Below are 27,199 nucleotides of genomic sequence, written 5' to 3'. Positions count from 1 at the left end.
GATTTATGTTCAATTAATTGTAATAACCTTTCTTTTTTCTCTTTAATTTTGTCAGAACATCGAAATACACTCAATATTTTATCATTATTGTAATTTTAAAATAGTGGCTCATGTCTTATATCCTACATTATATTATGAATATAATGTGATAATGATTTTGATTTTTAGCGACTCAAACACATGTTATTCAGTCAAGCGACCGAAGACTCTGATGTGGAGAAACACACCCTCGGTTTTATTGGAGTGCTCGGTGACAAACTCAAGTGTCACACTTCAGATAAGAACCTCTAGATTGAACAGGAAGTGGGTTTTGCATGAGGGGGGAAGAGAGGGGGACTCTTTGAGATTAAAGGATTGGAAATACTCCGAAAACCAAGCTTTTGCTTATTATTAAAGATCAAACGGTGCTTAAACTTACAGCTCAAAAAGTGTGTCAAACACATTCAGTGATTTTATGACATCACTATGTTCCTTTCCATTAATAACACCTTATATATTTTTATCATATATAATATTTGAGCTGCTGCCTGACAGCTGTGACTCATAAAATCACTCTGAGATTAAAGTAGCTGATAGTAGAAGGTCCACAAAAACATACAGTATATATTTTAATTACAATTTATATATAATGAGCTCCTTTATATATTATTTCCCACCCAATACTCTATCCCTTACTATTGAATAATATTAATTAATTAATTAATTAATTAATAATTGTAATAATAAAAAAAGGAAGATGGAGAGTATTAAAGAAAATAAAGTAATACCATATAATACTATATTATGTATTAGCTAATTGTACAAGTAAAACAAATAAAATAATATAAATATATATATATATATAAAAAATAGAAAAATGAAATAATACAATGAAAAAAAAAGAGATTGATAAATAAAAATATATATATTATATATATATATATTATAATAAATTTAAAAAAAAATAAGCGACATTACAATAAAACGACAACTAAAATAAATATATAAATTATATATATGTATAAATAAATTCATATATCATTTTATTTTCTATATATATAGCATATATAAAAACAGATAATGGATATATAAAAAAAAAAGTATAAGCTTTTGTTCGCCAAATGTATCTATTAAAATTGTCAATAAAATAAAAACAAACTATAACACAATAAAAATATTTCTTATAAAGCATTTAGATGGTAAAAACTTAATGAGCAAAACATTTAAAACACAGGAAATTTGAGGATTTTTTTTGACTAAAATATGGTCATTAAATCCTAAAATAAGAGATTGAGTAAGGAATGACGCATTATTGAGTGACAGGGAAAGTTTTGACATACTTTAAACGACCTTGATCAATAGAATAAAAAACTTATCCGGTTTCATCACAGGCCTGACGCACAGAGGAATATACGCTGCCCAGGGGGAGCGGAAATATGTAACTTTATAAACATGTGGCCGTGGGACATGTCTCCGCAGAAAGAGGCTGTTCACATGTCTACTCAAGTGGAGAGGAGTGGAGGCTGAGAGCGTGTTGGACGAGACACACCTCTATATCGTGGCGTGTCAAGGCTTGTGGGTCCGGACGTCAACCAGAGGTTCCAGGACCGAGATGTCAGAGAAGATCTTGCAGCCGGAGGACGAGGAAGCACAGACCCTCTGAGGAAAGATTCCATCTGTGAGGTCAGTGATCGTCGCCAGGATTATTATATAGGTTATCTACACTTAACACTTCAGTGCAAGAACTCTTAGAACCTCAGATAGGTTTCGACTTGACGATCATTCCAGGGCGAAGAGGGAAGATTCCTCATTCCAGACAGAAGTAAACAAACATAATGACATTGTTATCTTCTTGTCGTTATCTGTTGATCTTCTTATACTTTGATATTTCACTGACCTTCTACCGATACTATCATTTTACCACAGTGTACCAGGTGTGTGTAGTTGTAAATAAATGTTGCACAAACATCTGAACGATGTAGTAGGTAGTTGTTGTAGTAGTAAATGCTTGTTGTAATAGTAGCAGTTGTTGTAGTAGGTAGTATTTGTTTTACTATTTGCATAAGTTAGACTTGTTTGTTTTACTATTTGCAGAAGTTAGACTTGTTGTTGTTGTAGGTAGAAGTAATTGAAATGGAACATGTGGTTGTTTAAGTAATAATAAAAGTTGTCGCAGTTGTGGTGTTTTATGTTATTGTAATACATAGTATCAGTAATCATTTGTTGTGGTTGAAGATACAAGTAGTTGTAGTATTTGAAGTAGTAATAGTAGTAGTAGTAGTTGTTGTTGCCATATTAGTAGTGGTACTGTCATTAGTACTATAGTAAAAAGTAGTAATAGTCATAATAGTAACTGTATTAGACGTAGTTGTGTTAGTAGTAGTGGTTTTGTAATTGCAATACATAGTAGTAATAGGCAAAGTAGTAGCTGTACAAGTAAGAGTAGGTCAAAGTCTTTGTAGTAATTGTTGTTGATTAAGTAGTAATATTAAAAAGTAAGTGTTGGATTAGAAGTAGTGGTGTTTTTGTAATACAAAGTAGTAATAAACACAGTAGTAGCTGTATTAGAAAAAGTTTTTGTAGTAGTAATAGTAGGTAGAGATAGTTGGAGTAATGGTAATTGCTGTTGATGAAGTAGTAATTGTAGTAGTAGTAGTTGTCTGTAGTAAAAATAGTAGAAAAAATATTTGTAGTAAAGGTGATTGTTGATGACGAAGAAGCAATGGTACTACAAGTAATAGTGGTATTGTAATTGTAATTGAAATACAAAATTGTAGTATTCACAGTAGTAGCTGTATTAGAAGTAGTTTCTGTAGTAGTAATAGTAGGTAGAAGTAGTTGTGGTAATGGTAATTAATGAAATAGTCATAGTAGTAGCAGTAGTTGGTTGCAGCAGTAATCCTGGTATTGTCATTATAAAACATAGTAGAAATAGTCATATTAGTAGGTTTAGTAGAAGTAGAAGTTGCTGTAGTTCTAATAGTGGTAGCAGTAGTAGTTGCAGTAGTAATAGTGATATTATTATTATTAATAATTATTATTATTAGTAGTAATAATCAAAGAAGTAGAAGATGTATTAGTTGTGGTAGTAGCTGTAGAAGTTGTAGAGAAGGTAGCTAAAAATAATGCTAAACAATTTTAGCTAAACTATAATGTTACATAAAACAAACATTAAGTAACACTTGCCATTATAATGATTAAGGATCTGAATGTATCTTATCAGAATTATCAACAATGTTTATACTAATGTTTATACTTAACTAATATTGTATAATTATTTACAAATTGTGTTTATTGTCTGCCTTGCATGCTAACAGCTAGCGGGCTAACATGCTAACAGCTAAACTAAAAAATAAAAAAAAACGTGCCCTAAAGGCATAAATATAATAAAATGCTATTTTATCTCAGCTACTCTCAAGGATATTGTGTGGTTTGATATTCACTCACCACAAAGAGGATTATATGTTGCCTTCACTCACGCTAAAGTGAATTTATTGACTAGCTGAACATCCCATAAACAAGAGCTCTTTCCCTAACATGACAACAAATAGAATCTCCAAGAATACATTTTTATCAGGAAATAAGTACTTGAAGTCCAAACAAAAACTTCCTGTTACAGCTACTATAAGATGTTTTTTTTGTTGTTTTTTTAAATTAAATCAGATGTTACTATTTTTGTTACTATTTTCTCTTCTGGGAAAGAGAAACAAACCAAAAAAAAAAGAAAGTCAGATGAATGAGTGTTGCAATTCTGTGACGGCGTGTTTTAGCACGTTTACTTTCGTGACTCAATACTGTGAATATTTGAGAGGAACAAAAACGGCTTATTAGTGTTCCCGCGTAATGGTCGTTGGTGCGACGCCAGGCTGCACGGATTTGATTTACAAGAGATTCGAAATTCCAGCAGGATGAGTTATGCCGTTTAAGTATTAATCCGAGATGGAGTGGAAAAGCACCAGAAATCTAGGAAAACTCTGAGGTTGCGTTCACATTCTTGGATACGAGCAAGTGTAACTATATGTTACAATTGTAGTTTTTGAATTAAGAGCGCCGTAGAAAACTTTCTTTCTGTTTTGTCATTTTTCGCAGAAAATATTTTGGGAAAAAAAGGGTTTTGATATTTTTATATAAATTGTATATAAGTACAATATATATCTAACATTAAATATTAAATACAAATAAACAACAACATTACTTTATTTGGCTTGAACAGTATAATTTACTTAAAATGCAATCAAATTACCCTTTAAGCTTAATTTATAATGTCTTATTTTTTATTTAATTTTCCCCATAATATTAACTCCTGTGTAATCTCCGGGTCAAGGTGACACGTCATTGACCTTGGCTCACAGACGACACAAGGGATATCTCAAACATATTTGTTATTTGGGCCTCTTGGTTACTTTGACCCAGAGGCAACACAAGGGATACAACAAACACATTTGTTTTTGGGCCTCCTGGTTATTTTGACCCTGAAGCAACACAAGGGATACCTCAAACACGTTTGTTTTTGGGCCTCCTGGTTATTTTGACCCCGAAGCAACACAAGGGATACCTCAACCATGTTTGTTTTTGGGCCTCTTGGTCACTTTGACCTAGAAGAAATACAAGGGATACCTCAAAGATATTTGTTTTTGGGCCTCTTGGTTACTTTGACCCTGAAGCAACACAAGGGATACCTCAAACACGCTTGTTTTTGGGCCTCCTGGTTATTTTGACCCTGAAGCGACACAAGGGATACCTCAAACATGTTTGTTTTTGGGCCTCCTGGTTACTTTGACCCCAAAGCAACACAAGGGATAACTCAAACAAATTTCATTTTGGTCCTCCTGGTTACTTTGACCCCAAAGCAACACAAGGGATAACTCAAACAAATTTGTTTTTGGGCCTCCTGATTACTTTGACCCCAAAGCAACACAAGGGATACCTCAAACACGTTTGTTTTTGGGCCTCCTGGTTACTTTGACCCCAAAGCAACACAAGGGATAACTCAAACCAATTTGTTTTTGGGTCTCTTGGTTACTTTGACCTAGAGGCAACACAAGGGATACCACAAACACATTTGTTTTTTTTTGGGCCACAGGGTCATCTTGACCCAGAGATAACACAAGGTTTGAAGCTAATGTTATGCTTGAATTAATTAAGGCTCAGTGTAACAGGCACAGTTTATTTTGTGGCCCCTGAGGAATTGCTCTAGAATGTTGGTCGATATCAGGCAGAAACCTAAATAAAACCAGACTTAATACAATCCCGGTGAATCATCTTGTCCTGACACGTCCACGATCTCTCTCCAGAATGTCCAACCTCAGCCGCCTACAAGCGCTCGCCAACGCCACCGCCATGAACCCGGAGGACGACAGCGTGGTGAGCAACGACCTCTCCACCGCGCTCGGGGCCCTCATCCTCGCCCTGGTGTTCCTCCTCGGGGTCCCCGGGAACCTCTTCATCGTCTGGAGCATCCTGGCCAGGACGCGCCAACGCTCCGTCACCACCCTGCTCATCCTGAACCTGGCGTGCGCCGACGGCTTCCTCATGTGCCTCACCTTCTTCTTCGTGGTCTACCTGGCCATGCAGAGCTGGGTGTTCGGCGAGGTGATGTGCAAGGGCCTCTTCTACCTGTGCAACACCAACATGTACGCCTCCATCTTCATGATCACGCTGATGAGCGCGCACCGGCTGGTGGTGGTGGTCTTCCCCCGCCACGTGTCCTCCCGCATCAGCAAGACGGTGGTGATCCGGGCTCTGGTGGGCATGTGGGTGCTGGTCATGCTCATCGCCGTCCCCTCGCTGGTGTTCCGGAACGTCAGGGAGGACCAGAAGGAGCGGAACAAGACCAGGCTGGTGTGTGCGCCGGAGCACACCTTGGACCGACACGTGAGTTACGACCGCGGACGTGAAAGTAGAAATGTTGTCTCAACTTCTGAGGTTGACTTAGTTTTTTTTAAGTTTAGGGTCTATGGAAGTATATCAGTGCCATCAGAATATTGACATCCTTAACCCTTGTTTTTAACAAATGTGTTTGTTGTACCCCTTGTGTTGCCTCTGGGTCAAGGTCAACGACCTCCACCACTGCATATGTATTTCTCGAAGCCAGGGAGGTTGGTCACTTTGAATCAGAGACAACACAAGGGATACCACAAACACATTTGTTTTTGTGTCACTTTGACCCAGAGATAACACAAGGAATATCACAAACAGATTTGTTTTGGGTCACCTTGACCCAGAGATCAAACAAAGAATATCACAAACACATTTGTTTTTGGGTCACCTTGACCATGAGAAAAAACAAATAATATCACAAACAAATTTCATTTTGGGTCACCTTGACCCAGAGATAAAACAAAGAATATCACAAACACATTTGTTTTTGGGTCACCTTGACCCAGAGATAAGGGATCAGTATTGAAACTTTAGTTATAATAAAAATTTAAAGTTAGTTTTTAGGCATCGTAATATTTTTTGTTGAATATTTTAATAGTGTCTTTATTAAAAGGTAGAATTTGTTTTAATTGAATCATAAAATTCAATAATTTAATACAAAAATCTAATATTCTTTATTTAAATATCGATTTTTTTTTTTATATATATATAATAAAAATTAATGTATACTGAAAAGCAGAACTTTTCTTCTTTATATTATATATATTATTATACACCTCACTCTCCACTCTACCCCTGCCATCCAGGTGAGGTTCCAGTACACCTTTGAGACGGTGGTGGGCTTCATCATCCCCTACACCGTCATCATCACCAGCTACGTCCTGATCCTGAGGCGACTGAGGAAGACCAAGTTCCGCAGGAAGGTCCGCAGCGAGAACCTCATCCTGACCATCGTGGTCACCTTCGGCATCTTCTGGCTCCCGTACCACATCGTCAACATGATGCAGGTCTGTAGTCCTCTTTGAAAACGGTGTCATTTTTTTTCTTCCTTTTCCTCACGATCTTTCCACGGTTCAGGTCGCGTCGCGCTGGTACAAAGAAGGTTCACCTCGACGAGAAGGGTGAGTTAAGAACTTTTTGGAAAACTGAAAGAAGAACTGCTGTCTTTTGTGGGTCTCTTTAGTGGTTTTCCTTCTTCCAGGCTGGAGCAGATCACCAAGGACAGTCGCGCCGTGACCTCAGCTCTGGCCTTCATCAGCAGCTGTGCCAACCCGGTGCTCTACACCTTCGCCGGGAAGTCCTACATCCGGAAGAACGGGCTGGCCTTCATGGCCCGCCTGTTCGAGGGGACTTCCCAGGACCAGACCGGGAAGAGCCGGATGGCGAAGAAGGAGAACATGACCCTGGCCACCACCGACTCCAGCTCCGGGTCTTCGACCCAGAACGCAAGATCGCAGATGTGCACGGATGAGAACTGAACTGAGGGGTCATGGGGGTTCGAGTCCGGGTATTAAGGTTCTCCAGTTTCCATCAAAGTGGGTCCACCAGACCCTGGCTTGCTGGGACTGTGCTTGACATATTTGAATGTAAAAGAAAAAAAAAATGTACGTCCATCACAGAATGTAAATAATTTGTATTTTATTAACAAGCAACGAGTGGTTTTTATTTTTAAAAAAAACATGTCGTAACGACCATGAGGGAAATTTCCAGAACCTGTTGCGAAATGTTGGTCATGTTCCGACGTCAGAGTTGTGAAACTTTATCACCGGAGGGGATTGAAACCGTGAAAGTGATAGAAACGTTTATGCAACTGAAAGTGTTCATTTTCTGCTGTATAGGGAACGAACCATCGAAAATAATTTTTAAAAAACGTAAAAAAGTAGTTGAACGTCATGATTTTGAAAGTGTATTAGTGTGAAAATAAAATTCTTAAATACTTTTAACCAGCAAAATAACATTGACAAAAACAAAATACATGAAACACATTTGTGCAATTTAGACTTGGATAAAAAAACAGCAATTTCTTAGTCAGTAAATGAAGTTTAAATACATATAAAGCTCAAAATTCAGCATAGTCTGAGGAAAAACAAGGTTACATTTTTACTTGAGACACAATGTAAAGTTTTACTCGCTACATTAAAGGGGTTTTGTCTTAAACTCTAAAAAAAGAACGGATTACTCTGAAAAATATCTTAACTTTTAGTCACCATGATGGAAGAAGAATTTAAAGTTTATTAAGCTACATTTTACAAGTAACCCCAGCATTAAAATGTTAGATTGTCATTGCACAGAACAGTGAAAAACTTGCAATGAAACCGTTGCTTGGCAACCGTTTAAAGAGAAAAACAAAGCATAAGATTGTATAATAATATAGTGCAATATAAAGAGAATCAATGTTTCAAATATTGCATATAAATAATGTGCAAATACAAGCAAAAAATAGTGCAATATATATTAAACAAATGTTTTAATTAGTGCAATTGCTCAAAGTTTAGTTGGACATTGAAGCTACTTCTCAGTAAGAAAGTAAACAGTACAATCATGTACATCATTTTTTCAAAAGTATATTTGAAGGTTAAACGATTGTCGCAAATGACCCCATTTTGAATTAACAGTTTTGTCAACTCAATAAAGTTTTGACCCAGTCACGACTTTGAGACGCATTCAAAACACAAAAATTTAGAAAGTAAACTTTATTGATGAGAAAATATTCCAGTTACAAAGAAACAGCTCGAGCTTCCAAACACCAAGTCTCACCTGCAGCTAAAAAAAACAAAAAAAGTTAGTAAAGCAGAGATAACGTTTAGAGAAACCATGTGGTGCAACAAGGACTCACCGTATGACAACTTCCGGTCTGCACCGACAAGTCTGCAACAGCGACAAAGAGAGCAAAAGTTAAAACGTGATAAAACAAAAATAGAAATAAACAGTGTGGTTTCATGAGCGCAAGTCAAACCCGAGTCAGTGCGTGAAGAATAATCATTAGTTTCAGGTGAAACACGGACTCACGTGGGACTCATCACACCAGGTTTGACGCGACACATGTTTAGAATCAGTTTTTACGACAAGGACTTACCGTAAAGCAAACTTCCGGTCCGCACCAACAACTCTGCAACATCGAGAAAAAAGATCAAAAGGTTAAAAAAGGTGATAAAAATGTGATCAAACTACATCGACACATGGTTTCACGAGCGCGAGCCAAACCCGAGTCAGTGCGTGAAGAATAATCATTAGTTTCAGGTGAAACACGGACTCACGTGGGACTCATCACACCAGGTTTGACTCGATAATATTATCTAGTCATTTGAATTATATTTATTAGTACTAAATAAGAAAATACTGAGGCTGATCGATTATTAATTTAAAATTAAAAAAAAAAGATAAACCACCTGCACGTTAGGAACCACGCGGTCTTAGAAACCGGAAATGGTGGTAAAAACGAGATCTAACGAATAATAGCTTAAATAATTAAACGTAAATAAAGGCTAAACTTGACTCACCACGTGTGAAGCAGAAGAAAAACTGATAAGAATGTAAACTGGATGGAAGGCGGACCAGAGCGAGGTCGAGAACGCAGGCGCGGCTTATTATATACCACCAACCACGTGACCACAAACACTTCCGGTTGGGGAACAACACTGGTTAAAAATTGATAAACTATTTCTATACTTTACGGGTGAATACAAAATGCTTAATTAGTCTTGTTTATTATTTAAGGTTTGGAATAAAATGAATAAATTAATGTTAGAGCCAAGACGATATATTTAGGTGTTATAATTTCTTTTTTTTTCTTTTTTTTTATTAACGAAATAAAGTATAACAATAATTTAAATACTTAATAACAGAAATACTAATTCATGATTAATAATTCATATTTCACTAATTCATGGTACAGTTCTTTATTCCGGATTCTTTCAAGCCAATACAGGATTTTAAGAATCTGATGATATTCTTTAAAATATAGGGTATGAAGGAAATTGCTGTGCGGAAGGAAAACAATGTAGTAGAAGAAAAATAAATAGTAATTTAAAAAAAATAAAAAAATAATGTCTTAAACATATGAAACAAATGGAAATGCTTAGCAATGCTAGCTAATTATTTTAGCCTAACATTTATTTAATTGTCGATCAAACATATATATCTATGATTCAGAATAAAACTTAATCATTACTTGAATGTTAATGCTGATTTCTTGAAGATAATTAAATAAACTTTTAGATTTCGTAACGGGTCATTCAGGACTACAAAATGACGTCACGTGTCGCTCAACTACGGCGTCCCGGGTGGATGAATTCCGCGTCAGGTCAGAGTCTCCTCACAACAACGATTCTCTCTGACACTGAGTCCTCGCGTGTGTCGTGTGGAGTGTGTTTGAGTCACCATGAGAGTTCTTGTCGGTGAGTCGTTTTTCTCATTTATTATCTGCTGCAAAAGATTAAAAAACTCGACATAACGCTGTTTGCTAACGTTAGCTTCGCATGTTACATGACTCTGGTGCAACTTTATTTTTATTTTTCGAGACTCTGTTGTGTTTCAGTTCATAAAACAACCAATTGTTTCCCTTAGAAAACTGCTTTAAACCACACGAGAATAATCTTAGTTCCATTTATTTTGCGTAAAGGTATCTCCGCACATGCGCAGTGTCATCTGCTCGTTTATAAAACCGGTGAATATTTCTTAAAATTAAATATTGCAGATTTAACTTGATTTATTCCCTTAAACACATATTAATAAAAGTATACCAAAATATCCATTTTTTGTTTTTCATATCCGGTTGTGCAACTTGTATTTTACTGTTGAACATAAAATAATAAAACAATGGGAAGGATTGAGGAAGTAAAAGCATCGTCTCTGCAGGAGGAGGATCTGGATTCGTGGGTCGTGAACTCTCGCGTCTGCTGCGAGGCAAAGGTCATGAGGTCACAGTGATTTCTCGCCAGCCCGGTCCTGGACGCATCACCTGGGTAAGTTAGCTTCTCTTTGTATATTCACACTGATTTAATTCTAACTTTTCGTCCACTGTTGTTCGCCGGCAGAGCCAGCTTCGGTCCAGTGGACTCCCGCCCTGTGACGGCGCCGTCAACTTGGCCGGAGAGGAAGTCTTGAACCCTCTGAGATGGTCGGCTTCACCGGCTTCAATCATATCAACGTTGTCGTTTTTAACTTTTCTTCTTCTTGTTCCAGGTGGAACGAGAGCTACAAGAAGGACTTGTTCTCCAGCCGCCTCGACACGACTAAAGCTCTGGCCGAAGCCATCTCGGCCTCGTCCAGTCCGCCGAAGTCCTGGGTCCTGGTGACGGGGGTCGGTGAGTTTCTTTAGTAACACTGAGGATGAGAACTAATGACTTCCATTAGGAGCCGATCAGGTTTTGTTTCTACTGATATTTAAGCATCGTCACAGTCACTGAGTTCGTCTCTTTAATAGTGATTTTAAATGATTAGTTTCAGTTTTTTTAATCAAGATGTTAAGATGGTTGTGTGAAGTTCGATTTATATATTTTGTTATTCAATCAAAAACATCTTCATTAAAGAGAAAAAAAATGGATTGAATCAAAAAAATATTACCAATTTAAAAAAAAAAATGGATTTCAAGATTTCATTTAACTTTAATTAGTACTTTTTAGTTGAAGTAACCCTTATTATGTTCAGGGTGTATTATGGTTAAACAATTTTTATCCCAAGAAGTTGCTTTAATAATATATATAATAATGTTCGATTGTATTATTTTGATTAAAGTAAAAATAAAACTTTTTTGGAACGTTTTGATATATTTTTATTGAAGTGAAAAACATTTTGAAGTATTTTATATTTTTATTGAAGTGAAAAACATTTTGAAGTATTTTATATATTTTTTTGAAGTGAAAAACGTTTTGATACATTTATATTTTATTGAAGTAAAAAAAGTTTTGAGGTATTTTTTATTGAAGTATTTTCTTATTGAATATGATATATTGAAGTAAAAAAAAAGTGCTGAAGTCGCTTTTATTGAAGTTGAAAGTCATTATTTTAAATGAAATATTTTTTTATTATTAAAGTAACTTTTGTTTGATGGAATAATAAGGAAAACAATCTACCATCATATTTCTGGATCCTCTTTCTGCAACTGTCCACCAGGTGGCGCACACCAGGCCCAGAGACCTTGCGCCCAAGATTTGAGTAGCATTAACAAAAAGATGTTCAGTTTAAGTTGCGTTAATTTCCTTTTGTGTGTGAATGTGTGCAGCGTGTTACGAGCCCAGTCCGACCGTCAAGTACACGGAAGACAGCGAGTGGACGCCCTTTGACCTTCTGTCCAGGCTGGTCCAGGAGTGGGAAGCTGCTGCACTTCTGCCCCAAACTCTGACCACGACCAGACAAGTCATCGTGAGGCCTGGTGGGTGTTTAGGGTTCAGACTCATAGACGTATATACATGTCTAGTTCTCTACGGTGGCCCAGAAGACACATTTAAAGAAACAAAATCAGAAACCCAACCAATTCAGAAAGTCATGAAACTAGTTTATTAACTTTAAAATAGATTTTACCGTCATAGTAAAAACTCTGAAATTATGGAAAATATTAAACAAGTCATGAAGTTAATATACAATTGAATGGAACAAATTTACAAAGTCAAGAAACACTTTTACTTTGTCATTAATCAAATTTTCAAACTCGCGAAACCAATTTACGATTTAATGGAACAAATTTACGAATTTATGAAAAATAAAATTTACAAACTCATCAAACACCTTTACAAACTCTGAAACACATTTACAAAGTCATGAAACAAATTTTCAAAGTCATGAAACAAATTTTCAAAGTCATGAAACACATTTACAAACTCTGAAATATATTTTTTAATTCATTATAAATATTTAATTAGTCATGAAATAAATTTACAAAGTCATGAAACAAATTTTCAAAGTCATGAAACACATTTTTTAACTCATGATAAATATTTACTTAGTCATGAAATAAATTTACAAACTAATGGAAAACATACAAACTCTGAAATATATTTTCAAGTCATGGAACAAATGTACTAAGTCATAAAAAAAAAAATTCATCAAATAAATTGACAAACTCTGAAATACATTTTTGAAAAAGTAATAAAATAAATTTACAATTTCACGGAACAATTTAACAAAATTCATGCAAAAAATCTTCATAGACGAGAAACAAATTCATAAACTATGTACATTTGTTTCATGACTTCAAAAAATGTATTTCAAAGTCATAAAACAAATGAACAAACCCATGAAATACAATTTTGAAGTCATGAAACAAACTTAGGAATAGATGAACAAATTTAGGAATTCATGAAACGCATTTTCAAAGTCATGAAACACATTTACAAACTCTGAAATACATTTTGAAATCATGATAAACTTTTTCCAAAGTCATTCTACAAATACTGAACACAGAAGCTAATTTATTAGTTTAGGAGATTGTAATTTTGTTTCAGTGGTTGTAAATTTATTTCCCACTTCCAGGCCACCGTAGTTATTCTAGCAGACTTGAAGACACCAGGCTCCTCAAAAGCTTGTCCATCTAAACTCTTCTCGGTTCGTCCACCAGGGGCAGTGTTGGGTCGTGACGGCGGCGCCATCAAGCAGATGATGCTTCCCTTCAGACTGGGCCTGGGGGGCACCCTGGGGTCCGGCAGTCAACCGTTCCCGTGGATCCACGTGTCGGACCTGGCGGGGATCATCACGCACAGCCTGGAATCTCCTCCCGACGGTTCCGCTCGTCCTCAGGTCCTGAATGGAGTCGCCCCGGCCCAGAACACCAACCACGAGTTCACCAAAGAGCTGGGTCGACTCCTGAGGCGGCCCACCGTCTTCCCGGTACCGGGCTTCGTGCTCAACGGTCTGCTGGGCTCGGAGCGCGCCGTCATCCTCACCCAGGGTCAGAAGGTGGTGCCCAAAAGAACTCTGGAGACCGGGTTTCAGTACCAGTACCCGGACCTGAACTCTGCTCTTAAAGAGATCGTGAGCGGCTGAATGTTTGTGTGTGAAAAACCAAAGGAATAAAATCAGAAAAAAATCTAATGTTTTCAAGAGTTTATTGACGCGTCAGTCAGAGGAGGTTTGGTCGTCGTCCTTCGAGGGCAGAACCAGCGGCACCTGGTCGCCCCAATCACTGTTCCTGGCGCAGCGGTACACGTCCCTGCAGTTCAATACCACAGTGTCAATGTTGGTCAATAAATAATGGTTTGAATTTCCATAAAATTAAAAGATGTTTTATCATTTAAAATTATAGTTATAAATAATTAGAATCATCAATATCACAACATTTGTTCTTTTGTGTTGCATCCCATGTGATGACTGAGGACGAGAGGATACAGTGACTCCAGCAGCTTTTAAAGCTGATGTTTGTACATATTTTGGTTTCAAACCAAATTAAATCAGTTATAACTGAGGACGAGAGGATACAGTGACTAGAGCGGCTTTTAAAGATGTTTGTACATATTTTTGTTTCAAACCAAATGAAAGCAGTTACAACTGAGGACGAGAGGATACAGTGACTGCAGCGGCTTTTGAAGCTGATTTTTGGACATATTTTGGTTTCAAACTAAATAAAAGCAGTTACTACACTACACTAGTATACTAGTTACTATACTACACATATATACTTGATACTACACTATCATAACACCAGAGTCAAGTACTCGACAATACTACACATATATACTTGATACTACACTATCATAACACCAGAGTCAAGTAATAGACAATACTACAAATATATAGTTGTTACTACACTATCACAACACCAGAGTCAAATACTCGACAAAACTACACATATATACTTGATACTACACTATCAAAACACCAGAGTCAAGTACTCGACAATACTACACATATATACTTGATACTATACTATCACTATATATTGTATTGTTTCCGCTGTATCGCCAGATTCTCGACAATACACACTCCCAGTAATGAGTACACAAGCACACACTAACGTTACATGACGTGTGCGTCTTGATGATTTTTAGCTACACAAAAGTCCTTCAACACACCTGCTGTGTTTGCTCGCCGTCACCACCTGGTGGCGCAGCTGTCCGTCGGAGCAGCACATGTGACAGTGGACGTGTCTCGACCTGCTCTTCACCGGCGCGACCAGCCGGGCCCAGTCCACGTCCGAGTCCGAGTCCGAGCCGGGCTCCGGGGTCCGGCTCAGGATCAGGAAGCTGAACTTCTCCAGCTGCAGGTTGAGCTTCTGGACAACGAGACGAAGACGAAGGTTCAAACGTGACCTGGAGAAGGTCTGGAGAAGGTCTGGAGAAGGTCTGGAGAAGGTCTGGAGAAGGTCCAGAGAAGACTCACCCTGGACAGAGGCAGTGGATGGTGCAGCTGCTGGAAGTTACAAGGAGTCGGAGGCTTCAGGGACAGCTTGGGACACGTCAGCTGGTGAGGACACTGGAGGACACGAGTTCATCAACACACAACAGCGACTGTTGGAAGACTTGTGGAAGGTGCTGAAGGTTTACCGGAGCCAGGACCGAGGCGGGTCTTCTGTCGTGGACGACACTGTCCTGGTTCTGAAGGAGGAGAGAGTCAGAGAGAGAAGGAGGAGGGAGACCAGACGGCCGCTCACACTGACCTGCAGCACCGCGTCTCTGACCTCCATCAGGGTCTGGTGACCTTCTCTGGTGCCGCTCTCCACCAACACCTGACGCACACACACACACAACAACGTCGTTGTCATCACTGTGTCTGTATGTGTGTTTTATTTCTGTCTACATTAGTGAGTGAACATGTGTGTTATTGTTACTTTTGTACTGCAAGGGTAGGTGTATGAACACAAGAGTGTGTTTTCATGTTGTCAGTATAGTGTCCACGTGTGTGTGTGTGTGTGTGTGTGTGTGTGTGTGTGTGTGTGTGTGTGACTGTGTGTTTCCCAATGTGTACGATAAATGTACAAAACATGTCTTTGAATGCGTGTCTTTTTAAATCAACGTGTTTGTGTGTCTTTATGTGTTACTCTTGTTTTTTGTACGCTTGTGTTATTGTCATCACTGTAGTGTTCATGTTGGTATGCAAGTGTGTGTCTGTGTGTATTGTTGCGTATCTGTCAGTGTCTTTTCATCTGTCTTTGTGTGCGTCTCATATTCATTTGTGAAACCCTTGTACGTGCGTGTTTTTTGTACTATTTTGTGTTATTCTTGTGAGTGTGATATTTGACATATTATTTTGTACAACCCTCAAGAGTATGTGTTTGACATATTATTTTGTGTTACCATCATGAGTGTGTATTATATTATTTTGTGTAACCTCTGTAAGTGTGCGTTTGTCATACTACTTTTGTGTTATTCTTGTGTGTTTGACACATTATTTTGTATAACTGGCATGATTGTGTGTTTGTCATATTAGTTTGTGTAACCCTTGTAAGTCCGTGTTTGTTATACTATTTTGTGTTATCTTTGTAAGTTTGGGTTTGACATATTGTTTTGTGTTTCCCCGATGAGTGTGTGTTTGACAAATGATTTTGTGTAACCCTCATGAGTGTGTCATATTACTTTGTGTAACCATTGTAAGTGTGTGTTTGTCATACTATTTTTGTGTTATTCTTCTGAGTTTGTGTTTGTCATATTAATTTGTGTAACCCCTGTAAGTGTGTGTTTATCATACTATTTTTGTGTTAATCTTGTGAGTGCGTGTTTGACACATTATTTTGTGTAACCCTAATGAGTGTGTATCGTATTATTTGTGTTACCCTTTTGAGTGTGTGTTTTCTTATATATTTTTGTGTTTCCCTCATTTGTCATATTATTTCCTTGTGAGTGCATGTTTGTTATTCTATTTTGTGTAACCCTCTTAAGTGTGCGTTTGTGTGTCAGTACAACTAAGTGTGTTCATGACCAGGTATCTGTTGGTTTTCCTCCACAGAGTCAGTGCAGCTTCCACTCGCTCGCTCGCCGTTTGCAGCTCCGATAGCGTGAACGCGGCCGACACCACGTCGAACTGGATCTGCAGAACATGGGTCACGGTTAGTGGTCACATGACCGCAGTGATAAAACAAGGTGTATAGGGTCAGAACCGGGTCTGGTACCTTCGGGGAAAGAGGAAGAAACTGTCTGAAGTACACGTGCTTGAACCTCGGCTCTCCTTCGTCTTCACCACCTGTTGCAACGACCGACACGCGTCTCAGTGAAGCAGCAGATCACACGTCGTCGCACGAGTGTGTAGACCTCTGAGAAGCCGCTCCGCCAGAGTGTTCATGATGCCAGAGCTGTCCACGCACACCATCTCCTTCAGCGAGTCCGGCCAGCAAGAGTGCGACGCCCTGAGAGAGAGAGAGAGAGAGAGAGAGAGAGAGAGAGAGAGAGAGAGAGACGGGTCACGATCTCAGAGGGTCGGGATGTGGGCGAGTGATACTGACCAGGCCACGCTGCCGACCCCAGAACCAAAATCCAGCAGAGACTCTGGGGCGAACGCGGGGTCGCGCTTCATGATCTGGGGAGACAATCGAGGATCTTTTTTTTTTCAATACCCCACTAGAGGGCGCACTGCAGACACATGCCAATTCACTACCTCATTCAGAGCTCGCCTCACTGCAGCGTATCCCCCGGCTAGCCGGGCAGCCATGTAGACAACACTGGTTTCCTCATTGTATCTGAAGAGATTGAAACAAGTGAGAGTTTATTGAGTTAGAAAGTGAAAGAGAAAGTAATTTTATTTGAGTTAAAAGTTACTTGTTTAAGTCGAAAACATCATAAATCATTTTTTTGTTTCCCTTCAGGTTTTTTAGCTGCTGTGGCGGACGTGAATCACCGACTTGTCAAGAGGTAAATAATAAAAGTCATAGAGTGAAAGTTTGTTCTAGTTTATTAAGTCGTTTTTTTTTAATTGTTGTAAGTTTAGTTACAGTCAAAAACTCACACGATAGAAAAAAAACTCGACCAACTTGTTAATGAAACAGAATTAAAAAAGGAAAAATGAGTTAAAACATGGTTATTATATAGGTTTAGGGACAATCTTACCCAATTATTATTTTTTATAAAATAAAAGTTTTATTTAACTGAAAAACTTTCCTTTGATCCTGCTTGTTTTTAAAAAAAAATAATTCTTGCACAAAAAAAAGCATGTCTCGTACAAGTTGCCTGTGAGTGTCTGACGTCAAAGAAATTATAGTTTGACAACAAATTGTCATTAAAATAAATGTATTTAAGACATTCAAATGCTTGTTTTTAGATTATCTTACTGCCTATGCCTTTTTAAGATTTTTAAGAATGTGTGGGAACCCTGTTGCATCATATTAAGAATTATCTTGGAAGAGACAAACAAACTCACTCATGGAACAGTTTTAACGATTGTTCAGTTATAAAAATGGATTCATTATGTTAAAGCTTAAGGTTCAAATTAAAGTTTTACTTGAGAGCGGTCCAGTGGTAAGTCGTTCTTCTGAGCTCGGACATCACTTTCTCCTGGATCCGTTTCTCCAGTGCCTCGCTGTCAACATCTGCATTTAAGACAAACCCGAACAGATGTTTTCGAAAACTTAAATCCACATCGTGTCGAGTGCATGAGTCCGAGTCACCCACTGTCAAACGACAGCATGGCTTCATCCCACAGGTTTCTCTCCAGACTCTGAGCCTTCTTTCTCAGCGTTGAATCCTCCACCAATCTCTTCCTGCTCCACAGGAAGTTCCTCATACTGTGAGCTCGTTCGTCAAGTTGACGAATGTCCGCCTCTGCGGGGACGAAAAGCGTGAATACCAGAGTTACAACGTCGCGTTCGTCACAAATCCTACTCTGGACGATGGAGAGCGCAGCAGCTTGGAGCTCATCGGGGATCTTCAGGGTCTTCATGTTGCTGATGCCCGGGTGGCGCTTGTGTGGGTTTCCCTGGAGGAAGTCCCCGTTAGGCTGGACACTTGCAGCTGCTGTCATTGCCTGGTAGGAAAATAACAATAAGTGTAATATTTGACAACCAAAAAAACATGTTTTTAAATCGCTCACAATGTTTTGCATAACACATCTACACAACAGATCATTCAATACATTTTAAAATCAAACACAATAGGAAAAGTAGTCGACTAACATTGCAATTACGAGCAAAGAAACCTTTTTTTTTACAGTTTTAAATAAAAAAATAAAAAAATTATGTTTGTATGCTAAGTGACAAGCGGGGATATATATATATATTTTTTTTTTACAGTTTGAGAAAAACTTGCGTCTGACCTCTATCACAGAGATGATGCGTTCAATGACACCCACAAACTCACCCGTATCGTTATACTCGTCACAACCGTCCGGTGACACAGAAACCCGACTCTGTAGATCCGACTAGACATTCTGAAAACCTATTTTTTCCCTCTTAAATTACAAAAAATATAAACAGCATTCTGTGCGGATCACGTTTGTCCCGGCGGTTCCATTAACAAAATAACTCCGTTGATTCCAGACGCGGAACCATTGTCATCGAAATTATGTTCCGCTTGATCGTGAAACATGCAGGATCGCTCACTCTGTTGACGATTTGTGGACGTAACATTAAACTGTCTTATGTTCAGAGATGCGCAAGATCTTTATGGAATCCATCATTAACTCATTAAGACAATCTCTAAACATACAAACGGTCAATATTGAAAACATAAACCGCAAAAAACAATACATTAGAAGTTTACAAAAAAGAAACGCGTCATCATACACGATCTTTGTCTTGCCCGGCGCGGAAGTCCATTAGAAGGTTTTCCCGCCCACTTTCTGGAGTCCAGCGTTCACGTTAACATTACTGCACATCGAAAAATAAAACACACAACATGAGGCCAACAAGGAGCACCAGATCCAAAAGCAACAGTGCCGCAAAAACAGAAGATGTACCAGAAAACACCGGTGAGTTCTTGAGTTAGCTGGAAGCTAGTTTGTTAGCTTGTATACAAACACAGAGGAACACGTCTGGACAATGATCTGAGATAAAAAAATATTAGTGTTTATATTGAGCTATATATCTATATGTAGGACATTTATAATAACATAAATAGAAGGTACAAGTGAAAAAAAACAAACAAGTAATGGTAAAAAGATTTTTTGTTATCTAATTTAATATCTACATCCCACCTTTGTGTAACAGTGTGGCAGTGGCAAGGAGACGAGAGTCAATGGGAACCGTATTCCTCGGCCGACTGCTCCCTGCTGGACGCCGCCGTCGCCTCGGGAGACACTTCCCTGTCTCTGACTTCGCCCTCCGGGACCGTCTACAACGTGGACCTGAAGAAGATGATCCAGATAAACTCCGTCACCAAGTACAAGAGGAAGATTCGGAAACACGCGCTGAAACCTGGTTTGTTTGTTTGTTTCCTTCCTCAAATACAACGTGACGCTTTGTAAGTCGATTATTGGTGATGGTGTTTTTTAGAAAACGTGGTGAATGACGGCGGCGATGAGGCGACTGAAGATGTCGCACAAGTTAAAGAAGAGGAAAGTGAAGATCAACCTCCTGCCAAGAAGAAGAGAGGACGACCTAAGAGCCAAGCAACTACTACTAAAACTGCTGACAAACAACCTAAAGAGGAGATAAAAACAGGTAAAATGTGAAAAGTTTTTTTTTTTTATTGTAGTTTGTCGTTAGAGATTGAACTTAAGCGGCTTGTCGATGTCTTCACAGAGGTCGTGAAGACTGTGGTGATGAAGGGAAAAGCTCCGGTCGACTCGGAATGTAAAGCCAAGATTGGAAAGGTGAAATGAAATCAAACCATGAAACTCTGGTTGTTGAACAAACAGACGATTGTTGATGTTTTTTTTTCGTTTTTCCTTCGTCAGGCTTACGTTTACAATGAAGGCAACGATGTTTACGACGTGATGATGAACCAGGTGACGTCCAGCGACAAACATAAATCTACCTTCCGGCAAACTCTCCTCCATCCATCTGTTTCTTTGATAGTCTGCATTAGTTTGCAAAAGTTGAGCATTACAAACATTCCTAAAACAATCCTAACTCTGAAAACTATCAGATTCAAGAGAGCACAATCTTTTTTTTTTATAAGTTTAAGCATTCTAAGCTTATTGGGGCAACTTTTAATGACATGGCTGGCTTCATTTGGCCCTTGAGCCACGAGTTTGATGCACGGTTTGCACTGGTCTCTCTTATCATTCTCTCTAAAGGGGTGCAGGGAAGGAAGTCTTGACATCTCTTTCAGGTGCTGCCCCCCCAAGACTTGACCTGGCGCCTGAAGTTGATAAATTGACATTTTTCTGTTCTGGCAGACGAACCTTCAGTTCAACAACAACAAATACTACTTGATCCAGCTCCTGCAGGACGACAGCTCGAAGCTCTACAGCGTGTGGATGAGGTGGGGAAGAGGTGAGCCCTGATTCATGACGTCCTTCTCTGTGAAAGATCACGCCGGACTTAAAGTCTTCCTCTCTTCAGTGGGGAAAGTGGGTCAGAGCAGTCTGACGCAGTGCGGTGGCGATCTGATGAAGGCCAAAGATCTCTTCAAGAAAAAGTGAGCTCCATCTCCGCTGGTTTATGTTGGGATATATTGAATGACTTGTTGTTGATTCAGGTTCCTGGACAAGACCAAGAACGAGTGGGACGAGAGGGACATGTTTGAGAAGGTGGCAGGGAAGTACGACATGGTGAAGATGGACTACAGCGCTCCCGAGAAGGTCAGCTGTGGAAGGTGTCTTAGTCCTGGACCAGGAGGGGGAGAGATAGAATAGTGAGGGAGAGGTGGATGGAAGGAAAGAATGGGTGACTATGAGAGGGAAGAAAGTAAAGGACAGGGGAGGAAGATGTAAATGACAGTAAGGACCAGAGAAAGAAGCGATGAGAGAGAAGAAAGAAGGTACGTGAAAAGGAAAGTGAAAGGCTGGAGAAGAATGAGGTTATGGTGATGGAGAGATGTACAGAGGGAGATGGAGGGATGTGAAGGTGAATATGTAGATATCTGGAGGTGAAGATGAAAAGATTTGGAAGTGATGATAGACAAATTTGGGGTGAAGATAGACAGATTTGGAGGTGAGAATTGAAAGAGCTGGAAGTGAAGAGAGAGATTTGGAGGTGAATATGTAGAAATGTGGAGGTGAAGATAAAAAGATTTGGAGGTGAAGATGAAAAGATTCGGAAGTGAAGATAGACAGATTTTGGGGTGAAGATAGACAGATTTTGGGGTGAAGATAGACATATTTGGGGGTGAAGATAGACAGATTTGAAGGTGAAGATACACAAATTTGAAGGTGAAGATAGACAGATTTGGGGGTGAAGATGGAAAGATTTGAATGTGAAGATAGACAGATTTGGAAGTGAATATAGACAGATTTGAGGGTGAAGATAGACAGATTTGTAAGTGAAAATACACAAATTTGGGGGTGAAGACAGACAGATTTGGAAGTGAAGATGGAAAGATTTGAATGTGAAGATAGACAGATTTGGAAGTGAATATCGACAGATTTGAGGGTGAAGATAGAGAGATTTGGAAGTGAAGATAGACAGAGTTAGAGGTGAGGACAGACAAAGTTGGAGATGAAGATAGACACAGTTATAGGTGAAGACAGAGGTCCAGGTTTGACGGCTGACAACTTGCCGTGTCCGGTGTTTCAGGAGGAGAGTCAGGAGAAAGAATCCGTGGTCGAGCGAGACTCTGCTCTGCACGAGAAGGTCCAGTCTCTGCTGAAGCTCATCTGTGACCTGAAGGCCATGGAGGAGTGTGTCCTGGAGATGAAGTTCGACGTCCGCAAGGCTCCTCTGGGTCAGAACCTTCTTCTTCCTCCTCCTCCTCCTCCTCCTCCTCCTCCTCCTCCTCCTCCTCCTCCTCCTCCTCTTCCTTCCGTTTCAAACTCCTCCAGCGCTCTGAGCTGACTTCCTCCTGCAGGCAAGCTGACGTCGGAGCAGATCAAGGCGGGCTACACAGCGCTGAAGAGGATCGAGGCGTGTCTGAAGAAGAAGGGCAGCAACAGGGAGCTGCTGGAGGCCTGCAACCAGTTCTACACCCGCATCCCCCACGACTTCGGGTAAGAACCGCCCACCGTGTTGTTTGAGGGGGAGAGAAGGAGGGGGAGATAGAAGTGTAGAGGAGGAGAGATGGGGGGGGGGGAATGGTTGAGTAAGAGAGAGTTGAAGTATAGAGAGGAGGAGAAGTAGAGAGAAAAAGGGAGGGATGAATAAAGACCTAAGGAAAGGAAAGAAGGTAAGAGTCTCCTCTGATGCTGTGATTCTGCTGCAGCTTGAAGACTCCTCCACTGATCCACTCCGAGGAAGAACTGAAGGAGAAAATCTCTCTTCTGGAGGTGAGATGATGATGATGATGAAGATGAAGATTTTGAAGATGAAGATGAAGATTTTGATGATGAAGATGAAGATTTTGATGATGATGATTATGAAGATGTTGGTGATGAAGATGAAGATTTTGATGATGATGAAGATGAAGATTTTGAAGATGAAGATGATGATGAAGATGAAGATGATGATGATTATGAAGATGTTGGTGATGATGATGATGACGATAAAGATTATGATGATGACGATGAAGATGTTGGTGATGATGATGATGACGATGAAGATGTTGGTGATGATGATGATGAAGATGTTGGTGATGATGATGATGACGATGAAGATGTTGGTGATGATGATGATGAAGATGTTGGTGATGATGATGATGACGATGAAGATTATGATGATGATGACGATGAAGATGTTGGTGATGATGATGATGAAGATTTTGATGATGATGATGAAGATGTTGGTGATGATGATGACGATGAAGATTTTGATGATGATGATGATAATGACGATGAAGATTTTGATGAAGATGTTGGTGATGATGACGATGAAGATGTTGGTGATGATGATGATGAAGATGTTGGTGATGACGATGAAGATGATGATGACGATGAAGATGTTGGTGATGATGATGATGATGAAGATGTTGATGATGATGATGACGATGAAGATTATGATGATGATGATGAAGATGTTGGTGAAGATGATGAAGATGTTGGTGAAGATGATGAAGATGTTGGTGATGATGATGAAGATGTTGGTGATGATGATGAGGAAGATTTTGATGATGATGATGAAGATGTTGGTGTTGATGATGATGAAGATGTTGATGACGATGAAGATTTTGATGATGATGATGACGATGAAGATGTTGGTGATGATGATGACGACTCCCCGAGACATTCCTGCGTCAGATGACTCCTCGTTCTTCTTCTTCTTCACCTCCTCCTGAAGGCTCTGAGTGACATCCAGATCGCCGTGAAGATGGTTCAGTCCAGCGCAGGAGACGACGAGAACCCTCTGGACCGACACTACCGGAGCCTCCGCTGCAAGCTGGACCCGCTGGAGTCCGGCTGCCACGAGTACCAGGTTCTGACCCGCTTTCTCCGTCCTCCCTTCATTCGTTCATTCGTTCGTCAGTTATTCATCCGTCCATATTCAGTGTTTCATCTCTCATTCATTCATCCAGTCTTTATCGCAGTCACTCATCCATTAAAAAAAACGTATTTTCTTTACCCGTTCATTCCTCTCTTTCATTTACCTAATTTTCATCCTCCCATCATTCATTCATCCTTCAAAATGAAGCTACTTTTCATGTATTCATAAGTAATTTATTTATCCATTTATCATCATAAATGTTCCCATTATTCTTTCATTCATTCATTGAGTAACCACCCTCCTGTCTTTCATCCATCCCCTCATTTTAATTTCAGCCATTCTCCCTCTCTTTTTCATCACTCCTTCATTGGTCTTTTCCTTTTCAATCATTCAATTTACCTATTCAGTCATCCATCCATTCATTAATGTCCCTCTTTCTTAAAACTTTATTCTGTCAATCATTCACTTGCTATTGTTCTACTTTTCATTAATTATTTGTCTTTCGTTCTCTCTTCATCCTTTCATCATTTATCAGTTTTTCATCCTCTAATGTTTCGAACCCATCCTTCCTTCATTTATCTTTCGTTCGTTAATCTGTGTTTGTTGCGAAGAAGACTTTATTTGATTGACCTGGACTCGTGTTTCTGCAGCTGCTGGAGCGGTACCTTCACTCCACTCACGCCTCGACCCACTCCGACTACACCATGACGGTTCTGGACATCTTCTCCGTGGACCGGGACGGAGAGAGCGGCAGCTTCCTGTCGGACATGAGCAACAGGTGAACGTTCACCGGGTCTCGAGGTGTGCGACGACTCTTGCTCAAGGTTTCTGTTCCGGTTCCCGATCCAGGGCTCTGCTGTGGCACGGATCCCGCATGTCCAACTGGGTGGGAATCCTCAGCCAGGGACTCCGAGTGGCGCCGCCTGAAGCTCCGGTCACCGGCTACATGGTAGGAGCGTCACTCTTTTATTTAAGGTTTTCTTTACATTCTTTATTCATTCATTCATCATTGACATTGTTAAGTGGTCATTTAAATTATTTTTTTTGTTTTTAATTTATTCCTAAAGAACCTTGAGAAAAACACTAATCTATTCATAGAACTTGATTATTTATCTGAAATTAATTTAATGAATTAATCAAAATACTTTTATAATGAGTTAATATATTTTTTCAACTTGTTATGTTTGTTTTTTCAATAGTACCCGACGCTGCCTGAGGATTGTTATAAGATGCAAAACTGTTTAGATTTACCTGGGATACCATTAAATGTAATTATCCTTTTTATTCTGGAAGATATAAGTACGAATATTAAAACATAACAACTATAATACAACGAAAACATCAGGTAAAACTAATCTAATATTACTAAGGACAATAAGATCAATGGACATTTTATTTAAATCCGTAATTAAAGTTAATTTATTCGCTGTAGAAAATGTAATTCCGCTTCCTCAATATATTAATAATAAAGCACAATAAACAACCTCATGCAAACCTTCACTCGGTCATTCTTGTGTTGATGAATCATAGTTTCAGATGAATCCTTTATTTTTCAACAATTTATGTATTCATTTCTTATTAACCACTCATTGATCCTGCTTTAATCTTCAATCCTTTATCATTTTCATCAGTATATCCATCATTTATTTATGAATTCAACATGTTCCTACTGACCAAAGCTTCATTCATCCATTCGTCCTCTCATCAATATATTCAGTATTTGTCCATCCATCCTTCAACTATTTATCAGTCCGTCTCACTCGCTCGTTCATTCTGTCTTCAGTCTACTGTATCTTTCTGTTTTCTTTGTATCCTTTTCTTTGCGTTATTTCCTTGGATCTATATTCTTCATATTTGCACTTTGTCATCCTTTGCCCTTTGTTCTTTTATTTGCACTTTATTCTTTTTATTTGCACTTTGTTTTTTGTTTTTATGAAACTATCATCTGCCGTGAACTGGAAACCCAATTTCCCCGAAATGGAGACCTCCAGACGTATTCATAAAGTCAATCTATCGATCTTGTAGTCCTACTCAATAGGGGGCGCTCTCTTTGTGTTTCAGTTTGGAAAAGGCATCTACTTCGCCGACATGTCGTCCAAGAGCGCCAACTACTGTTTCGCCAACAGCAGCGGGAAAGTGGGACTTCTTCTGCTGTGCGAGGTCGGTACTGGTCTCTGGAGTGAGCTGAGCTGTGAGGCACCGTCTCACCTGTGTGTGTGTGTGTGTGTGTGTGTGTGTGTGTGTGTGTGTGTGTGTGTGTCCAGGTGGCTCTGGGCGACGCCAACGAGCTTCTGGACGCGGACTACGAGGCGGATAAACTTCCCTCCGGGAAACAAAGCACCAAAGGCGTCGGCCAAACCGGACCCGACCCGAAAAACGGCGTCACTCTGTAAGTTCAAACAATCCCCCTTCCGACACCAACCGACGAGATAATAACTCTTTATCTTTAGCGACGGCGCGACGGTTCCGATGGGTCCGTGCGGGAAAACCGGTCAGACCCGGAGCAGCGGCTACTCCCTCCTCTACAACGAGTTCATCGTCTATAACCCGGCACAGGTCCGCATGCGCTACCTGCTGAGGATCCAGTTCAACTACTCGTCGCTCTGGTGATGTCATCAGTCGTCGCCCGCAGCTAGACGCTCCTATAGTTGATGCTGCTTCTATGGATCAGTCGGTTCTGCCGCACGAAAATACGTTGACGGGAAATTATGTAGTTTTACTCGTGGTCGGGAAACGGTTGTTGGAAATTGTCAATAAATATTTGTAAAAAAAATAATATTTTTCTTTATTTTTCTTTATTTATTCCTTTATTAACTTTTTTGTCTCCTTTCACTGATTTAACCAGTTTTTTTTATATGAATTAAAAGAAAAAAAATGTTTTAAATTATATACATTTAGGATTTTGACAATTTTTGAATCATGTAATGTTTTTGAGTCATTTCATGATTCCTAGTATCTGACTCACTATCAATGACTCCTTAGTTTTCAGGAACATTTTAAATTTTTAACTTAACCTCATTTTCTAATTCG

General features: G+C 39.3%; 4 protein-coding genes and 1 long non-coding RNA gene across 5 annotated transcripts; 3 read left to right on the top strand and 2 right to left on the bottom strand.

Annotated features, from left to right (window-relative positions):
* The first annotated feature begins 1,531 nt into the window (after nt 1-1,531).
* On the top strand, nt 1,532-8,476 carry ltb4r2b (leukotriene B4 receptor 2b). Its single transcript, XM_087811792.1, has 5 exons — nt 1,532-1,662; nt 5,274-5,853; nt 6,666-6,866; nt 6,937-6,980; nt 7,061-8,476. Exons 2-5 carry the CDS (start codon nt 5,275-5,277, stop codon nt 7,335-7,337), a joined length of 1,101 nt encoding a protein of 366 aa, XP_087667918.1. The 5' UTR covers nt 1,532-1,662; nt 5,274; the 3' UTR covers nt 7,338-8,476.
* Nucleotides 8,477-8,537: 61 nt separating this feature from the next.
* LOC148063977 (uncharacterized) lies at nt 8,538-9,429 on the bottom strand. Its single transcript, XR_015713580.1, has 2 exons — nt 9,360-9,429; nt 8,538-8,968 (listed from the first exon to the last, which is right to left on the bottom strand). It is a non-coding gene; the product is annotated as an uncharacterized LOC148063977 (long non-coding RNA).
* Nucleotides 9,430-10,125: 696 nt separating this feature from the next.
* Nucleotides 10,126-13,906, top strand: sdr39u1 (short chain dehydrogenase/reductase family 39U, member 1). The gene is made up of 6 exons (XM_087811421.1): nt 10,126-10,256; nt 10,717-10,823; nt 10,896-10,978; nt 11,044-11,165; nt 12,083-12,232; nt 13,415-13,906. The coding sequence occupies exons 1-6, from the start codon at nt 10,241-10,243 to the stop codon at nt 13,837-13,839; spliced, it is 903 nt and encodes a 300-aa protein (XP_087667547.1). The 5' UTR covers nt 10,126-10,240; the 3' UTR covers nt 13,840-13,906.
* Nucleotides 13,885-19,213, bottom strand: mettl17 (methyltransferase like 17). Its single transcript, XM_087811420.1, has 14 exons — nt 19,074-19,213; nt 18,600-18,741; nt 18,390-18,539; nt 18,220-18,307; nt 17,380-17,461; nt 17,228-17,301; nt 17,037-17,131; nt 16,898-16,968; nt 16,708-16,815; nt 15,449-15,517; nt 15,336-15,386; nt 15,172-15,264; nt 14,865-15,064; nt 13,885-14,005 (listed from the first exon to the last, which is right to left on the bottom strand). Exons 1-14 carry the CDS (start codon nt 19,140-19,142, stop codon nt 13,912-13,914), a joined length of 1,386 nt encoding a protein of 461 aa, XP_087667546.1. The 5' UTR covers nt 19,143-19,213; the 3' UTR covers nt 13,885-13,911.
* Nucleotides 19,214-19,545: 332 nt separating this feature from the next.
* parp2 (poly (ADP-ribose) polymerase 2) lies at nt 19,546-26,895 on the top strand. Its single transcript, XM_087810721.1, has 17 exons — nt 19,546-19,683; nt 19,922-20,131; nt 20,207-20,374; nt 20,456-20,526; nt 20,611-20,661; nt 21,055-21,151; nt 21,221-21,296; nt 21,357-21,459; nt 22,394-22,541; nt 22,665-22,803; nt 23,016-23,079; nt 24,026-24,160; nt 24,820-24,947; nt 25,019-25,118; nt 26,231-26,329; nt 26,434-26,558; nt 26,620-26,895. Exons 1-17 carry the CDS (start codon nt 19,611-19,613, stop codon nt 26,777-26,779), a joined length of 1,947 nt encoding a protein of 648 aa, XP_087666847.1. The 5' UTR covers nt 19,546-19,610; the 3' UTR covers nt 26,780-26,895.
* The last annotated feature ends 304 nt before the right edge of the window (nt 26,896-27,199 follow it).

The sequence above is a fragment of the Callionymus lyra genome, chromosome 16 (assembly GCF_982586985.1).
Source record: "Callionymus lyra chromosome 16, fCalLyr1.hap1.1, whole genome shotgun sequence".
Lineage (NCBI taxonomy): Eukaryota > Metazoa > Chordata > Actinopteri > Syngnathiformes > Callionymidae > Callionymus > Callionymus lyra.
Note: the sequence above shows the minus strand (reverse complement) of the source record. Positions and strands in the feature narration are given on the sequence as shown.

Bases quoted from the DNA above. Each gene is read 5' to 3' on its own strand.
- ltb4r2b (XM_087811792.1), top strand. From the start codon at position 5,275: ATGTCCAACCTCAGCCGCCTACAAGCGCTCGCCAACGCCACCGCCATG. The intron at 5,854-6,665 runs GTGAGTTACGAC...CCTGCCATCCAG, and splicing joins AGCACACCTTGGACCGACAC to GTGAGGTTCCAGTACACCTT. The intron at 6,981-7,060 runs GTGAGTTAAGAA...TCCTTCTTCCAG, and splicing joins GGTTCACCTCGACGAGAAGG to GCTGGAGCAGATCACCAAGG.
- sdr39u1 (XM_087811421.1), top strand. The intron at 10,824-10,895 runs GTAAGTTAGCTT...GTTCGCCGGCAG, and splicing joins GTCCTGGACGCATCACCTGG to AGCCAGCTTCGGTCCAGTGG. The intron at 12,233-13,414 runs GTGGGTGTTTAG...TTCGTCCACCAG, and splicing joins ACAAGTCATCGTGAGGCCTG to GGGCAGTGTTGGGTCGTGAC.
- mettl17 (XM_087811420.1), bottom strand. From the start codon at position 19,142: ATGTCTAGTCGGATCTACAGAGTCGGGTTTCTGTGTCACCGGACGGTT. The intron at 17,132-17,227 runs GTCAGTATCACT...TCTCTCTCTCAG, and splicing joins GGGGTCGGCAGCGTGGCCTG to GGCGTCGCACTCTTGCTGGC. The intron at 16,969-17,036 runs GTCTACACACTC...TCGTTGCAACAG, and splicing joins GGCGGAGCGGCTTCTCAGAG to GTGGTGAAGACGAAGGAGAG.
- parp2 (XM_087810721.1), top strand. From the start codon at position 19,611: ATGAGGCCAACAAGGAGCACCAGATCCAAAAGCAACAGTGCCGCAAAA. The intron at 20,527-20,610 runs GTGAAATGAAAT...TTCCTTCGTCAG, and splicing joins GTAAAGCCAAGATTGGAAAG to GCTTACGTTTACAATGAAGG. The intron at 24,161-24,819 runs GTTCTGACCCGC...GTGTTTCTGCAG, and splicing joins CCGGCTGCCACGAGTACCAG to CTGCTGGAGCGGTACCTTCA.